This window comes from Stenella coeruleoalba (assembly GCF_951394435.1).
Source record: "Stenella coeruleoalba genome assembly, chromosome: 7".
Taxonomy (NCBI): Eukaryota; Metazoa; Chordata; class Mammalia; order Artiodactyla; family Delphinidae; genus Stenella; species Stenella coeruleoalba.
In genome coordinates, this window is record NC_137153.1 from 81,171,495 (window position 1) to 81,189,333 (window position 17,839).

At 46.0% G+C, this 17,839-nt stretch overlaps 1 protein-coding gene across 2 annotated transcripts in view; it reads left to right on the forward strand.

Annotated features, from left to right (window-relative positions):
* The first annotated feature begins 6,571 nt into the window (after positions 1 to 6,571).
* The window catches only part of LOC307189430 (phosphoserine aminotransferase), a 29,845-nt gene continuing 18,577 nt past the window's right edge, over positions 6,572 to 17,839 (forward strand). The window contains exons 1-6 of one of the 2 annotated variants that reach the window (XM_079927495.1): positions 6,572 to 6,844; positions 10,245 to 10,305; positions 11,254 to 11,323; positions 13,903 to 14,108; positions 14,934 to 15,106; positions 16,611 to 16,780. In XM_079927495.1, coding sequence (XP_079783621.1) covers positions 6,671 to 6,844; positions 10,245 to 10,305; positions 11,254 to 11,323; positions 13,903 to 14,108; positions 14,934 to 15,106; positions 16,611 to 16,780 — 854 coding nt within the window. In that variant the 5' untranslated portion in view covers positions 6,572 to 6,670. The remainder of the gene's footprint in view (positions 6,845 to 10,244; positions 10,306 to 11,253; positions 11,324 to 13,902; positions 14,109 to 14,933; positions 15,107 to 16,610; positions 16,781 to 17,839) is intronic. The other variant, XM_079927494.1, reaches the window with a different exon arrangement.

The following is a 17,839-nucleotide window of genomic DNA, read 5'->3' on the forward strand; positions in this document are numbered from 1 at the left end:
ATTTATAAATTCAGTCTTTCGCTCAACAAATCTTTATTGTGAGTTTACCTGGGCTAGGCACTGTTCTAGGTGTATTAGTAAACCAACCAGAAAAAAGCCGTGCCCTCACAGAGCTTACGTGCTACCACACAGACAATACACATAATAAATGAACCAATTATGTAGCATGTTAGAGGTGATTTGTGCTATGGAAAGAAGGAGATGTTAGCAAGGTAAGAGACCTCAGGAGCACCAGGCATGGAGGGGAAGGTTCACATTAGGGTGTCCAGGGCAGGCCTCTTTGGGCAGATGGCCCTGATAAAATATAGAAGAATTCTATATAAACATATCAAACACCAGAAGCTCCCAGGAGGGCAGGGACTGTGCCTGCATTATATGTAATACATGGTAAGAATGCAGTATTTGTTGAATGAATGAATGAGTCTGAATGCATTTGTTAATGTCTTGTTAGGAGCTATAAATTTGTCTACATTTGAGTATTGTGACTCCAAAGAGGTGAGCTTTTTTTTTTTTTTTTAGTATGGGAATCATTGTTATGTTTGGCTGTGTTGAATAGAGATGGTTAATTGTTCCAGTGGTGGGGGACAGCTTTGTTTTTATTTTAATTTTTCATACTGGAATATTTCTATGTCATTAAAAAGTCTGTTCACCATATACATAAACCATGAAACGTTGAACCGGTCTTCCCCTTGTTCCCATTCACTCCCCCTCCGGCCTCAGTGCCTGCCTTGCTCTCCTTCCATTTCATTTCTGTGATTACAGAAATGGCTCTCACCCATGGCAGCTTTGAATTTGAATTCTTGTTATTTTTGTATTAATCTTTGCTGCCTTCCTGTACCAAACACAAGCCAAAAAATAAATTAAATCACAATCACTGTTTATTTCTGAGGCAGTGTGTGTGGTCCTTCGGAGTTTGGAGTATGAGAAAAAGGGGAGAAGCAGGAAGATCCAAGTCTTGCACTGGCTCCACCCCCCCACCCCATATCCCTGGCTTTGCTCTGTCTCTTTCCTTTGTCTTAATATTTGATCAGCCCCCAGAAAGAAAAGGAAAGAACAAAACTACCACCAGGTTATTAACACTACAAAAGTCATTTTAAAACTGAGATGATGGGGCTTCCCTGGTGACGCAGTGGTTAAGAATCCTCCTGCCAATGCAGGGGACACGGGTTCGATCCCTGGGCTGGGAAGACCCCACATGCTGCGGAGCAACTAAACCCGTGCGCCACAACTACTGAGCCTGTGTGCCACAACTACTGAAGCCCACACACCTAGAGACTGTGCTCCACAACAAAAGAAGCCACCGCAATGAGAAGCCCGTGCACCACAACGAAGAGTAGCCCCAGCTCGCCACAACTAAAGAAAGCGCACGCACAGCAAGGAAGACCCAATGCAGCCAAAGATAGACAGGTAGATAGATGATAGATAGATAGATAAATTTATTTAAAAAAAAAAAAAACCCTGAGATGATGGTTTCTATTGTAGGCACACATAGACTTTGGACAGGTGATTAAACAAGTGTTCTGTGGTCCATTTTCATGCGTCCACGTGGGACCCTGGAATGAATGAGATAGCCCAGGTGAGTAATGCTGATCGAAAAAATGCATATGTATATGACCAGGGCCAGCATGCTGGGTGTGATGAATAGTGTGTCTACAGCTAGAGAGATGGTGCCAGGAGTTTTGTTCCTTTCTTTTTAAAAAAAAAAGTAGTGAAATAAATACATTTTCAGGTTAAAAATATCTTGATGCTTTTTCTATATCAGAATCTTTTTAGGATGTCAGGAGATATAACCAGTATTCAGTTCCCTGTGTAATGTTGCCCACTGGTCCATAGACATCACTTCTCTTAAAATGATCCCCTTAGAGATTTTACTTGTGTGAATCTTGTGGTGGAATGCTCTCTATACTGATTATTTAGAAATGAAGCAAAAAGGGGAAATTGAGGGATGAACAGGCAGAGCACAGAGGATTTTTAGGCAGTGAAACTACTCTGTATGATACTATAATGATGGATACATCATACACTTGTCCAAACCTACAGAATGTGCAACACCAAGAGTGAGCCCTAATGCAAGCTGTGGACTTTGGGTGATAATGATGTGTCAATGTAGGTTCATCGGTTGTAACAAATGTACCACTCCAGTAGGGGATATTGATAATGAGGGAGGTTATGTGTGTGTAGGGAGAGGTGGGAGGTAGAGGGAAATCTCTGTACCTTCCTCTCAATTTTGCTGCAAACCTAAAACTGCTCTAAAAAATAGTCTATTAAATAAATGTTTTTAAAAAAGCAAAATGTGTGGGCTTCCCTGGTGGCACAGTGGTTGAGAGTCCGCCTGCCAATGCAGGGGACACGGGTTCGTGCCCCGGTCCGGGAAGATCCCACATGCCGCGGAGGGGCTGGGCCCATGAGCCATGGCTGCTGAGCCTGCGCGTCCAGAGCCTGTGCTCTGCAACAGGAGGAGCCACAACAGTGAGAGGCCTGCGTACCGCAGAAAAAAAAAAAAAAAAAGCAAAATGTGTGAGCCTTGAAGGCATTGTGCTAAGTGATATAAGCTGGTCACAAAAGACAAATTCTGTATGTTCCACTTATAGGAGATACTTTTATCACTGAACCAAATTTGGGTTCAATCCCCTGACATGCAGCAAAGCTAGTTTACTGACACCCATCTGTGGTGAAGGAAAGTATACCATTACTTGCAAGTGTCAAGCAAGGAGAATAGGCAGCTAATGTTCAAAAGACCTGAACTCCCAGATGGCTTTCAGGGAAGGGTTTTTAAAGGCAACATTAGGGCTAAGGGTTATAGGCGATCAGCTTGCTTGACTGATGGGGTGGGAGTGGGGGTAACAGGGTGATGTTTCGGGAATGTCGATCATCAACCTTGTGGTTCCAACCAGTCTGGGCTCTATGTGCTGGTGGGCAGCGTGCAGTTAACTTCTCCCACCTGGTGGGGGCTTTAGCACCTGCAAAACAATTCAAGGATATGACTCAGGATATTATCTACAGCCCTTGAGGAGGGGCTAAACGTCCTTGACTTTGTTTTATGGATAAACTGTTTTGTCTTGCTTGACTGCTTTCTTCTGTTTCTGCATTTTCTCACTTCTCTGATATTAAAATTGCCCTTTGGAACTCGGGGAAGGCCTAGGTGCCTAAAGCTGTTCTACAAACAAGAGGCAGGGGACACAGGGGTCTGTCCCCAGGAAGGCCCCATAGGGTCCTGTTCCGTCTCACTTAGAGCAGTCAAATTCAGAGACAGAAAGTTGAATGGTGGTTTGCAGGGGCTGGGAGAGGGGGAATGGGGACATTGTGTAACGGGTACAGACAGAGTTTCAGTTTGGGAAGGTGAAGAAGTTCTGGAGATGGATGGTGGTGACGGTTGCACAGCCCTGTGAATGTACGAATGCCTCTGAGCTGTACATTTAAAGATGGTTTAAATGGTATATTTTACGTTATGTGTATTTTATCACAATAAGAAAGTAGGGTGGGGAAATAAACTGAGGTAACACAGTGAGTAGGATAGATATATTTTCCTCTCAATTGGGGTCAGAATGAAGAGTGTAATAGGATTGTGACTTTTAATTTCTTTTGCTACATAAACTGTGATGACTCCCTCGCCCCATTCCCCATTTTCTCTGGAAATAATGGTAAGGAAAAAGGATCTTCATCTCCAGCTACCAAAAGGGCAGCAGAGATAACCTCACCTCATTCCAAATAGGTTTCTTCCTTCCTCAGAGTTGCCTTCTCTTCTCTTCCTACTCCCCTCTAAACAGGACACCAATCTGACTGGAAATGGCAGCGAAGTTCACCTTTCACACATAGTAAGGGCTCAATAAATAATCCCTGTGAAGACTGATATTTACAAAATATTGCATTTCAGGAGAATCTACTAGGAGAGGAGGGGCCCACGTGAAATGCAGGGGTTCCCTGAGCTAGCTTTATACACCTGCACTGCAAAATAGGCAAGGGTGACAGGATAATATTTCAAGATTATATTTTCCACAGTGTCTTCCCTTTTCCTGTTCCCTTATTCAGGCAGGGCGAGGAGGGTGTTCCGTGTTGAATAAGGGGAAATACATGGCAGAATACTATAAAGCAGTCCTTAGAAGGAGAGCTGGTGGTCAGCAGGCTGAATCAGGCCTGCAGGGAAGCTAGGTCTGACCCCTCACAATATTGATCTGTACAGTGTTGTCTGAAATTTGTAGGTGTTTAAAAGTTGTGAAATTTCACATAAAAATCTGGGTTTCTGGTTTCTCTTTAAATATGGGAAGATAGCTTGAGCACCCTTGGTTGCCTCACCTGGCAACAACCAGCTGGATCTGAGCTGCAGCTGTTGCATTTAGAATGGTGTATTAGTTAGGATAACATAGCCCTTCAGATTTCAGTGGCATAACCCAGGAGAAGTTGATTTCTCACTCATGTACAACGAGTCCAGAGCAGGTAATTCAGAGACTGGGGCTCCTTCCTTTCTGTGTCTCCACCATCCCCAAGGGCCTTGGATTCTTTGATTTCAGCCTGTGGAATGGGAAAAAGGCAGTGGAGAAGCACACTATTCTCAACCACCTTGGTCTGAAAGTGACATCCTCTGTTTCATTCCATTGGTGGGTTCCAGTCACATGACCTGCCTTGATGCAAGGGGAGCTGTGAAATGTGGAGCCTGACAGAGACTCTATTCCATGGAAGGGGAGGCATAAATGTATGGTGGGCTGGTGCAGCTCTGCCACAAATGGGCATGTGCGTTTCAGCTCACCACAATCTTAACCACTGTCTTTCTTTCCCTAAGTGGCCCCGGCTTAAGGTGTCTGTGGATAGAATGTGAGGAAGAAACATACAAAGAGATGGATTCTTCTTAGAATGCAAAACAGATTTCCTTCGGTTGGAAGAGAGAGAGAGACAGAGGTCAGCATGTCCCTGGGCAGAGGGTCTGTGTGCCTTACTTCCCTGTAATATCATCTAGGAAACTGCAAGGCCCTCAGAGGAATGACTGCATGGCATGTCTTGGCAGATGGGATGATAGCCACCCTGACCCCACCCAAATTTCCTGTGTTCCTCAGTGGGTCATAAAAGTGGTAGAAAGCTAATTTACTGAAGCAGCATATAGACTTCAACAGTGGAGAAAACTCAGCTACATTTTCTGGGGAAGGAGGACCAAATGGATGAGTGCTTCCCTCCCTATTCCATACCACAGGACTGTGTAAATCCCTGGGATTAAGGACTCCAGGAAGGAGGAAGGTTAGCCTCCCCCACTTCCCTGGTAGATTAGCTGCTAGGGGGTCTACACTGAGTCATATACAATAATGGATATGCGACAATTCTTGCACACCTGAGTTTATGGACTGACATTCATACCCTCTACTCAGTTTTGCAATTTTCTAAATAAAGGTGCTGAGGAAGGCGGTGACCTTGTTCATTTCAGCTTTTTCTAGAAACTTTGCCCTCCACCTCCCAAACCTAAAGCAGTACCTCCTATCCCAGCCCCATCCCTCCCACATACCACAAAAAAGCAAACAAAAGTCCTAGCCCTGTCAGTTTACAGATCTTTTCACTGAGGTGGTTGACGCTGGCTGGTGTGGTGGAAAGCCCCAGGGCAGGCATTATGTGTATTCCTGGCGCATCACTTTTGCTCAAAGATTTGGGAAAATATTTTTATAAGAAGATGGGTTAAATTAAGGAGTAAAAGGCAAAATTCACATTTCAAAAAAAAGATGAAATTCCAGACTTCAAAGGAACTTTTTTCTTGCAGGAAGGGGACCTCCCTGTTTCAGAACCCCATGTGGATCTCCACTGGAGTTCTTCTGAGAAGAACACTTCTGTGGAAAAGTTTGAGCCGCGCTGGCTCCGCGCCCGGCCTGGCTCTGGGCCTCTCCCCTGGCTTGGGCTGAGGCTCCTCAGGGGTATCGCGTTCTTGTTAATATCTGCTCACGTTTCTAAACTCACAGCTTGTCAGCGCCTACACAACCTGAGAGGTATTGCCAGGTTCCAGCTCGCTCTTTTCCCGAGGGGAAATGGAGAATCAGCAGCTTAAAAGGACTTGCCTGGGAAGCATCCAGGCTTCCCAGGCCAAGGCTTCACTCAGTGTCCTTGGCCACCTCCATCCCTTAATCCTGCTTTAACCCTTGGTCCCTTGGTGTTTTGCAGAGAACCTCATCCCCCACCCACCCACCCCCGGCCCATAGTTCACCCTGCAATTCCATCCTTGGCGGCCCTTCCTCCCCACTGGAGTATCTGGCGCCCATGGGGGTGCTTAGGAAAGTTTGGTGAATTAATGACCGCTGGTTCAAACAAATGCAGCAGAGCCCAGTCTAGGGTCTGGTGAAGATGTGGTTGGATGGGGGTGAGGGGTGATTTACTCCGCCATCTCCCAGTGCAGCCCAGAGAGAGGGGCTAGGGTCCGCGTTGGAGGACTGGAAAGCGCCTCATCAAGCGTGCAGAAGTACCAACGCAAGTTGGCAGGGGTAGCCTCCTCTCGCCGCCCAAGGTTCTCCGGCGGGAGCGCAGCCGAGCCGCCTGGATGGTGCAATCTCCCGCGCGCCTTGCATTGATCAAAAAAGGGGTTGAAACAGTAAACGCGAGGAGGAGCAACTGCTCTCGAGTCTCGACTGGGGAGCACGACCAATGGGGATGCGAGCCCCGTTGCACGAACCAATCAGTGCAGGGCCAGCGACAGCGCGGGCCAATGGGGGCGCCGGCTCGGCGCTGGAAGAGAGCACAGAGTCGACGCCGGCTGCAGACTTGCGCTGCCCACGCTATCGGTCCTTTCCAGTCGACTCCCAGTTCCCGCTTCTGCACCATGGACTCCCTGATGCAGGTGGTCAACTTCGGGCCCGGGCCCGCCAAACTGCCGCGCTCGGTAAGTCCCCTCTAGCGCGCGCCGGCAGTGCGGTCCGGGCGGGAGCAGGCGCGTGGGTGGCTGTGCATCCCCGCACGGGGCTCCCGGATCCCCACTTCCTGCCCAGATTTCCCCGAACGCTCTGCACTGGCGTGCACTCCCAGTTTAGGATCTATCGTGGGTGGGCCTCTAGAAGGATACATTGGGGGAGGAACTCGGGGAGGTTTGCTTGTGCAGCTGTCGCTGGCGCCGGCTACGGGTGCGCCGCATGCAGAACCCTGCCCGCCCGGGAGTGCTGGCTCGCTGCGCTGCGCACCTGCAAACTCCGGCGCTGTGCCTTCAGTCCGGCCGGGCCGCGGGCGCGGCGGAAAACAAAAAGCTCCCAACTCTGCGTTCGCCTCGCCCCGCAGTGCTGCGAACCAGGCAGTGTTGAGTGGATGCGTGAATGGACACTGGGAATGAATGGTGAATGAGGATTGCGTTAACTGGAGGGAACTGCAAACTGGAGGCCCGCGCACGACCCCTCGGAAGCAGTGTTGCCTTTAGCCAGCACTTGGAAACATTGCTTTTCAGAAATGTAAATTTAAAAGCCTTCAGTCCAGCCCAGGCTTTCCCTCTTTGTCTCTCAGATACCCCACCCGTCCCTAAAGCCTTTTTTCTCCCCTCTGTTTCACGCGTAGATTTTTTTTTTTTTTTTCCAACTGGCGTGTCCCCTAAAGGCATTCTAATATTCAAATTCTGGTAGGCCTTGGGCTGCTAGCCCAGTTCGGTTCACTTTGTTCTGGAGCAAATGAGTGACTAAATTCTCCCCTGGGCCATTACCAGACCTTTCAAGTGCAAGTGGAACTTACTCCCTGCCTTCCCAGCCCCCAGCCGGGTTCCGGCTCCTCCCCTAACCTCCAAAACCCACTCCCTCCACATCCATTCTCCCCTCCCACCGCCCAAGCTGTGAAGGGGGCCAAGTCTCTACTGCGCCTTGGATGCACTGACCCCTGCCGCTGCTGTTATATTTTTATTTTTCTAACCAGGATGACTCTGATGATATGTTGTAGCAACATGGTGCATAGCCAAGTGTTTTACAATTATCTGCTGTTGAACTGAGTAGAATCTCCCTGGGACAGAGACTTCTCTGTGTTGTGATAAGAGCAGAGAATCTTAATTGTAGAAGGGAAAGGACATTTTGCTTTTCTGGGGGCAGCGCTAGTAGGAGCTGAGAGTACAGGGCTTCGTTTTTTCTTAGTTATTGCGGTCTGTTTTAGGTGAGATTCCCTGCCAGAGCTGTGCAAACGTTTCCTCTACCCTCACCGTTTTTTCCCCTCTCTGTGTTTTGGAGTCTTCTGCACATTTGTTTCCTGTGTAATTTGTTCTGCATTTATTATAAAGGCAGTTGTTATCAGTAGTACAATTATTTATTATTTATTTTCCTGGGAGGATTTATGCCCTCCTGTGTGCTCTTCAAGCTGGGAGGGGGGGCAGATGTTGCTATTTATGTGTCTTCTTGATTTAATTGAAGTATAAGGATTAGAGAAGCTTTGCAAACTGTTTTTGACTGTAACCACAATGAAAAATATATTTCACAAAATGAGCAAGTACCTGCACATAATTAAAACAAAAGGCTTATGAAATATTTAGCCTAATGACTACAACATGCACAATTTTGTATCCTATTCTGCTTTGGTCTGTTCTAGTTCATTAAAAAATAATGAACTTTTCATAATTGAACTTTTCATTAAAAAATTATGAACTTTTCATAATGAACTTTTCGTTGTGGTGTGTGGACTTCTCATTGCAGTGGCTTCTCTTGTTGCGGAGCACAGGCTCCAGGTGCACGGTCTTCAGTAGATGTGGCATGCAGGCTCTGTACGTGTGGCTCGCAGGCTCTAGAGCGCAGGCTCAGTAGTTGTGGCGCACAGGCTTAGTTGCTCCGCGGCATGTGGGATCTTCCCAGACCAGGGCTCGAACCCGTGTCCCCTGCATTGACAGGCGGATTCTTAACCACTGCGCCACCAGGGAAGCCCTAGATTATGTTTTATGAGGTCTTTAGCCTGTATCTTTTAAGGGAACCTCCTTTGATGGCAGGATGCTTCTACAGAGGGTTTATCTCACCTATTTTGTGTACATTTTTAGAGCATTTCTTTCTCTCTTTTTACTTTATGGCAGATTGCTCATACACAAAGGTAGAGAGGGAATAATATAACTAAATTCATGCACCCACCCAAAATTTAACAACTAAGGACATTTTGCCAATCTTGTTTCAGCGCTCCCTGCCCCATACCCTCTTTCTCCCCTTCTGCCCCTGGATAATTTTAAAGCCAATCACAGATATCGTGTCATTTCACTCGTAAACAATGCAGCATGCATCTCTGATAAGGGCTTTCTATTCTTCTTACTGAAGTGTGTGTGTATATATATACACACATATATATATGTGTGTATATATATACATATATGTATATATACACATAAATCTACGTAGATACATATATGAAATAGGTGTTTTTCTTTCAGTGTGTAGTAATTTACATTTAATTGCCTTTGGGAAAAAACAATGAGGCACCTCCCTAGAAAGTGAGCTATGTGTTTGGGGGTGGGGGTAGGGAATGAGCCTTGCCCCCCACCCGTTTCCTGGCACTGGAAGATTGGCCATAAGATGGGTCCCACCTGTCCAGTTGTCCTTGTAAGGCAGACTGTGGTTATGGGATTGCAGTGATCTTACAAGATGGGTCAAGGGGCTGGACTGGGGCATACAGCTAAGTACCTCTGGAGCCACAGCTGAGATTCTTCACCTGCAAATTGGGGATGAGAATATCACCTTCAGGGCTGTTGTTGAGGGGAGAGTGCAGTACATCAGTACCCCTGATGAACCTTAATTCACAGCAGGTGCTTCCTAATTCCCGCCCACCCCACCCATCCCAGCAGACCAAAAAGATGGAAAATTGAGTTATCAGTTTAACTTGGGCCTAATTGATTTTTTTGTTGTCCCCCAGAACTTTATGATTTTTGTGCCTTTGCTGTCAGAGTGCAAATGCAAGTGTGGAAGGGACATTTTTCTAGGGAATTAGACTTTTCCCAAAGGTCTGAAGTTGACAGTTAAAGAATTGTTATCAGAAAACTTCTATACTTGATCTTTTTTTAAGTCCAAGTGAGTTTTTATCTCTAAATAACTTCATACCTTTGGAAAAACTGTCTTAGCATCAGTCACGTTGCATAATTTCACTCTCAACTTGAGTGTAAGTTGCATCATCAGGGCTCTGTGGGGATAGGGGGAGGAAGGGGATTGGCTGTGGGCAGGGACACAAGCTTCTTCACAGGCCTGGTGGGTGGATCTTCTCCCCTGTCCCTCCCCCACTGCAGTTTGTATGTCCAGAGTTGTGCACAGCCTATTGAAATCATCTGAAATTTTCTTTTGTTTTTTTCCTAGGTATTGTCAGAGATACAAAAAGAATTATTAGACTACAAAGGAGTTGGGATTAGTGTTCTTGGTAAGATTTACTTTTGGATTCTGTGAATGTCCAGGATTCAAAGGGAACCAATTAAAATGCATCATCAAGCCTAGAATTTCTACTGGGTCTTCCTGAGTTATTTCAAATCTTTGGAAAAGATATTGTAGATATATTTTTAAATTTTAATAACTTCCGTAGCATGTTTGATCGAAGCAATTTTGAAAGCAACATAAATGCTGGTGAGGGATTTATGTCTCAGCTTACAGTCGCATCATTGGTTTTTGCTGTGCATAGGATCTGAGATCGAAAGATCCTGTACGTTTACATTAACAGTGCCCAAACATTTATAAAATTGCTTCACATTCATTTTACAGTTTTTGCTGTTCTTAAACATGAACTCATTAATGTTGAAAAGTACACAAGCCTTTTTTTGAAGATCTTGCATGTTAATAAGTTCATGAAGTTTCTTTGAGTTCTGAAATTTACTTTTTTTAAAATTTAATTTTCTTTTTCTTTTTTGATATTTCCAAAGGCTACAGACTATTAAGAGATTGTAGGTTTAGCTGTGTGCTCATTGCTATTAAATTTTGTTCCTGTGGGTCTGGCACACGCACCTAGATTTCTGTGAAGTGAGAGCACAGTGTGGAATTTTGTGCTGATGCCCTAAGGGCAGCATTTGCATACAATTCCTGTTGGTGAGAAAGATGTGAGTGATCAGAGACCAAAGGATAAATTAGTACATGGCTCACTCAGTGAATATTGCCGCTTTTGAAAAATCATTGTGCTGTGACAATAAGGTTAAAATGTTTGCAGTTTGAAAACCAGTTTGGATTTTCCCTTAAAGTAAGTGTGGCCCACAATTTGAATGGAAAATAACTGACATTTCCCTTTGTTATTTGATTTGCAAATTTTGTAGTTACAGCTACAGTTAACTTTTGTTGCTTTGGTTTTGAACTGGAATTTTTTTTCTTGTTTTTCTTTCCACAGAAATGAGCCACAGGTCATCAGATTTCTCTAAGATTATTAACAACACAGAGAACCTTGTGCGGGAATTATTGTAAGTTTAAAATTTTAAAGACAAAATTGTGTTACTCTTGTTTGGTAATCCATATATGTGGGTGTCTGTTGCATTATTTTCTAGACTCTGCTGTGTGTTCAGAATATTCCATTCTTACAAATAATCTTGTTAAGATTCTCCCAAATTCACTAGATCAGTACATAATGCTTTTTATTTGTTCCTCATCCTGCGTTTGTATTTTTATTTTATGTGTTTTTTTCAAAGATCTGAAATCATTTTATCTGGGAAAGATTTTTTTAGCACTGTGGAAGTTAAACTGGCTTAAAAGGGATTTAAATGACAAAGAAGTGGTCATCTTTTTTTTTTTTTTTTTTTGCGGTACATGGGCCTCTCACTGTTGTGGCCTCTCCCGTTGCGGAGCACAGGCTCCAGACGCGTAGGCTCAGCGGCCATGGCTCACGGGCCCAGCCGCTCCGCGGCATGTGGGATCCTCCCGGACCGGGGCACAAACCCGCGTCCCCTGAATCGCCAGGCGGACTCTCAACCACTGCGCCACCAGGGAAGCCCAAGAAGTGGTCATCTTTGTCAGCATAATTAACTATAACTTAGTTCACTGGCTCTTAAAGTATTGCCTCATACAACCTGTCAGAATCAACTCGTGGGGGAAGTATTAAAAAATTCAAGTGCTGGGTCCCATCCAGACCTGTTGAATCAGAGCCTTTGTACAAACTTCATTTTTAACGGGCTCTTTGGGCAATTTTAAGGGTTCTGAACTCTGGGAACTGCTTCTCAAATGAACTTTCCTAGTTATCTGCACTGCTCTTCTTACCCAGAGGAAACTGTGTTCTTAAATAGATTGCTGCTTAAAGGAGAGGTTTTATATATTATATAAATATATTCACATAGAAATATGAATACGGTCATCTTGAAAACAAAACATTGTGGGGTTTTTTTTCTGCTCACAAAACTAGTGCACGTTCATGGTGGAAAGTTTAGGGAAAAAACAAACTCACAAAATCAACCGTAATTATCCATAACCCCACCAGTCAGCGGTAATCACTGTTAACGTTTTAGGGTCCATCCTTGCATTGTTTCATTAACAAAATTGGAATTATACTAATTATTTAATAACTTTCCCTGTAAATTGCATGGATAGAATGCTTCAGATGGGGCGGGCTTGGTGACATTTTTGTGAGGAGCCCTCGAAACCCGTGCTAATGTCCGTGTTAGGAGCCGGTAATCATCTGCTTGGGTTAGCATGCCAGGGCTGCCTGCTGGGTCCCTGTCATGTTCACAGAACAATCGCATCCTTCATGGGGTGGGTGCTTGGAATGTTGGCCCAAGAGATATGGCATTTGACCCACACGCTTGTGAGCCTTTCCAGCTTGAACTTCCGGTTCAATTTATGGGCCGATTTCTTTGTACCCCTGAACCTAGACCTCTGTCTGGTGTCCTTCCATCCAGTTCTTAGCCTTGTTCACTGCCCTGCATCTGAATAACATAAACCAGGAACGCTGCCTTGGGCTGCCATCCTCCCAGCTGCTGACATGGTTAGAGTCTCCTAAGACCTGTCTGCATGCTTTGCTAGCCTCCTGAGCCCTGGATATAGGCAGGCACGGTTCAAAACCAGATATATGCACGCCATCCCTCGTGTTGGCGAGACCAAGACCCTCTCACATTGCCCTGCCCTTTGGTGTTTTCCTTACACCTCTGTGCTGGAGCTCTGTCCCTTGGCCGTCTGCCTTCTGTGTAACCTGTTCCCAAGCTCTGACATTGCTCAAAGGCTTGGGTCCAGTTTCCCTGGCCTGAGCTGGCCTTACCCTACTGCCTGTAGCCATGCCAATCACCATTTTAATTTTCCATGTTGCAATCAAATATTTTTGCTGTTAATCTTGATATATATTGGGTAGGTGATAGATGCTTAGGTCTAAAGGATTATCAAAGATCCTTCTCCAGTGTCCACCTGGTTCATAGCATGGACCAGGACATATATACTTTTAGGACTTTTGGTTGCAAGTGACAGAAGCCCAGCTCTTGGCTTATGGAAAAAAAAAAAAAAAGAAAGGAATGTATTATCTCATATAACAGAAAAGTGCAGGAGTGATTTAGGAGCTCACATGATGTCAGGAGGGTCTTTTTCTCCATCTCCTGGCTCTGCTTTTTTATGTTGGCTTCACCAGATGGCCACCAGTGGTTGCAGGTTTAGCTCCTACAAGTTCTTTATTTCCCTCAATAGAAACAGCCCCTCTTTTCTAGAAGTTTGGATCCAGGTCTCAGAACCAAACCACACTGGCCAGCTTGGGTCACGTGCTCATCCCCTGGAGCTGGGATTGGCCACCCTTGAACCAGGTGGACCGAGAGTGGCAGCCGATGCTTCCCTAAAGGAACAGCAGGGTTCCTTTAGTAGCTCTGTCCAAAAAGTAACCATAGGCTTCCACCACAGAGCCCAGTAAATATCTGTGCAAGGAATTGAGTAGATAAATGACTGGGTTGGGGAAGGCAGAGATGGGGCTTGACCATCGTTCTTGTAGTGTACCCACCCCAGGGTAAAGTGCTGGAAGAGCATCACTCATTCTCAATTTTTGACCGTGTTTACTGTCACCTCTGCTTCTGCCCAGAGCCATTCCAGACAACTACAAGGTGATTTTTGTACAAGGAGGTGGGTGTGGCCAGTTCAGTGCTGTCCCCTTAAACCTGATTGGCCTGAAAGCAGGAAGGTGTGCCGACTATGTGGTGACAGGATCCTGGTCAGCTAAGGCCGCGGAAGAAGCCAAGAAGTTTGGGACTGTGAATATTGTCCACCCCAAACTGGGGAGTTACACAAGTAAGTGCTGGGAGCTGAGCTGGACAGTGAAATGCTGGCTGGCAGGTGGTCCCTCCTCAGCTAGCAGGAGTAGTTAGTCTGATACCATTTAGATTGGCTGCCTGTTCCTGTTAAGATTACTAACGGGCTGCTGCAGAAAGAGTATGCCTGGGCTGCTGCAGAAAGAGTATGCCTAGGCTGCTGACTTAGCTGCAAAGCCCTGGGGCTGGTTTGGCTTTAGGTATGGCTTGATCAAGGGCCGCCTACAGTGTCTCCCGGTTCTGGTGTCTTTCCGTGTCTCCTCCACAGTCAGGAAAGCTGCCGCCTCCTTTTTAGAAGATGGCTGCAGCTGCTCCTGACCTTGTATTGTCTCACGTTTCAATGCCTTCGCTCATGCATTCCCAGTAACAGTCTCACGTCTCCTGTGTCCCATTCTGTATCAGTCAAGCGGCCTTGCCTGAGTTGCATTGTACCTTCGGGGCTGTGGGTGGAACCGGTTCTACTGGAACTACATGGGCTGAGAGTCGCGGAGGCTGACGCACACAGGAAACTGTCAGTGGACATAGGATGGATGGATACTGGGCAACAAGGGAAAAACCCAAATACTCACCACGCCATTCTTGAAGATTATTTGCCCCCAGTAACAGTCAAAGGGGTGGGATGGGTCATCCCTTTAGGATGTTGGTGGTGATTGTAATGTAAGGTGGATAGGGTGCTTTCACTTGTGAATGCTCTGGGATCTGTCTTCCCCTGCTAGGGGAGGGGCGTCATTCCTGGTTGCCTCCTATCTCCCTAAGGAAAGAGGGGAGGAAATGTGTGGAGTCCCCAACTTGTCTCCTGTGATAGAAATTCCAGATCCGAGCACCTGGAACCTCAGCCCGGACGCCTCCTATGTGTATTACTGTGCCAATGAGACCGTGCATGGAGTGGAGTTTGACTTTATCCCTGATGTGAAGGGAGCAGTGTTGGTCTGCGACATGTCCTCAAACTTCCTGTCCAAGCCTGTGGATGTTTCCAAGGTAGAGTGTAAAAGAGGCCTGCGCCAGCGGGGGACGGGTCGGGGGGAACCAGCCTCTCGGTTTCTCTAAGGACATTTTAATATATACCAGAATGGGGAAAGGCTGACAGTGTGGGTTGTCAGAATGTTTACGTCCTGACATACCCAGCCCTGTGTTAATCGTCATCTCCCAGGGGTCACACTTGAGTCCTTGGGGAATTCATCTGCCTCTGAGAGTGGCGCTTAGAAAATTCTTTTGTCAACATCTTGGGAGTTACTTGCTGTCATCAAGGAAAGCTTGGGGGGCTATGAATGAGCCCCACCTTGCTTTGTACCCAGCTCAGCTCCAAGAGCATGGACGTGACATGTAGATTTCTGAGCAGCTCCCCAGGTGCATGCCGTGGGGGGTATGATAGCTGTAAGGAATTTAAAACAAACTAAGAAGTAGCCTGCCTTTTAAAAAGTTGTGGTAAAATATACTTACCATAACTTGACCATTTTAACCAGTTTTAAGCGTACAGTTCAGTGGCATGAAGTACACACACACTGTTGTGCAGTCGTCAGCACCATCCGTCTGCAGAACCTTTTCTTCCCAAACTGAAACTCTGTCCCCATTAAACAATAACCGCAGTCCTTCCTCCCCCCAGCCCCTGGCAACCACCATCCTACTTTTTTTATTGGTCTCTGTGAATTCAACTGTTCTAGATAACCTCACGTAAGTGGAATCATGCAATATTTGTCCTTTTCTGTCTGGCTTTTTTCACTTAGCATAATGTCCTCAGGGTTTGCCCATGTGGTAGCATGTCAGAACTTCATTTCTTTTTAAGGCTGAGTAATATTCTGTTGTATGGATGTACACATTTTGTTTATATACTGTTTTTTACTTTCACTCACCATGCACTGGCAATTCTAAACAATGTCAACTATAAAATACTCCCTGTCGAGCCACACTGTCCCCCCTCCTCCCACTTGGGATGCCACTGAATTTTCCTACAGGTTTCATGGGGAGACATGGAAGAGGGTTCTACATCTTACATGAAAAAATTTCCCGAAGTATCTTTAAACATCTCTTTTTTTCTAAAATTTCTTCTGTCTCAGGCAGCTTGTCCCATTATTTCTCAGTGTCTTCTGATTATCCCTTTACACAAATATAAATGGATAAAAAAATGGATTTCTTTAGGTTACCAAGGACAGCAGCCTTATTTTAAAGATGGGCTTGGACGTAGAAAAGAGGTATACTAGAGTGAATACGAATAGATACAAGGCCTCCACAGTGATGAGTTTGGGCTGGCCCCTCCCTGGAGAGAAGGATCAGACAGATTTGTAATCTGCAGGCTCTGAACTCTTGAGTATCGATTTGCTGTCCCGGATAGAGATTCCTTTAGAGAAGGGAATGCACTCCGAACGGGATTAAAATAGAGTCACTTCCTCATAAAAATTGTGCTTTGGAAGGAGATTGGGAAGTTTGACTACATTTATGAAAAATGACCCAGTGCATCTAGAACAGCAAGCTTTCTCTTTTGCAGTTTGGTGCAATTTTTGCTGGTGCCCAGAAGAACGTTGGCTCTGCAGGGGTCACGGTGGTGATCGTCCGAGATGACCTGCTGGGGTTCGCCCTCAGAGAGTGCCCCTCGGTCCTGGATTACAAAGTGCAGGCCGGAAATAACTCCCTGTATAACACACCTCCCTGCTTCAGGTAACTCCAGGGTATGGCTTGGGGACCAGTGAGGAGGTCTCAGTATTTCCCATCAATACTAGTTGACTTTTTAAAGTAGGGCATGATGCCACGAATCAGTGATCTATTAGCCCAGATATCCTATTACGATTCTCTGCCCAGGTCTTCCCTGGTGGCGCAGCGGTTGAGAGTCCGCCTGCCGATGCAGGGGACACGGGTTCGTGCCCCGGTCCGGGAAGATCCCACATGCCGTGGAGGGGCTGGGCCCGTGAGCCATGGCCGCTGAGCCTGCGCGTCCGGAGCCTGTGCTCCGCAACGGGAGAGGCCACGACAGTGAGAGGCCTGCGTACCGCAAAACAAAACAAACAAAAGAAGATTCTCTGCCCAGTTCACCTCTCCCTTGTCCCCTCTCTGTGCACTGTTTGATCAGCTTTCCTTGCCTTTCTTTTGGCATGTTTTTGTTTGATCTTGGTAGCCTTGGTGGTTCACCATTAACCCGAAAGCTTTCTGCACATGAAGTGTCATGCTTGCTTCTCAAACAACCAGTGCGGCTTTGGAGAAGGACTTTCAGAGGCCGGGCTACTGGTCTTTTTCTTTCCTTACTGGGTCTGCTTGAAGCTGGCTGCCTGGCATCTAACACACTGGCTGGAACAAACACCTCTCTGGTTTTTCACCCAGTCTGCAGGGGTCCTGTTAGCCTGGCTTCCCCTTATCCGAATGAGAGGCTGCATTACAGCACTTTTGGGGAGAGTAAGGCTACCCCACCGTACAGTCTTTTAACTCCCAGACTCAGGTAGTTTGTGAAAATCTTTGTGACACCTAGGATTTAGCAATTGCCTGAGAGATTTTACTACTAACAAGCTGTGTGACCTTGGGCAAGTTGCTTAACCTATCTGTGCAGCAGGTGTCTCCAGGAGTAATTGGTTGCTGTGAGGATTGAATGATTAATACATATGTATAAAATGTGCTTGGTGAGTGCCTGGCTCTCAGTGACTTATAAATGTTAGCTGCTGTATTATTATTGTGGTTTCTGTTTTATCCCCAGCCTTAGCAGCGGGGATAAAAGAGCCAGAGTCTATA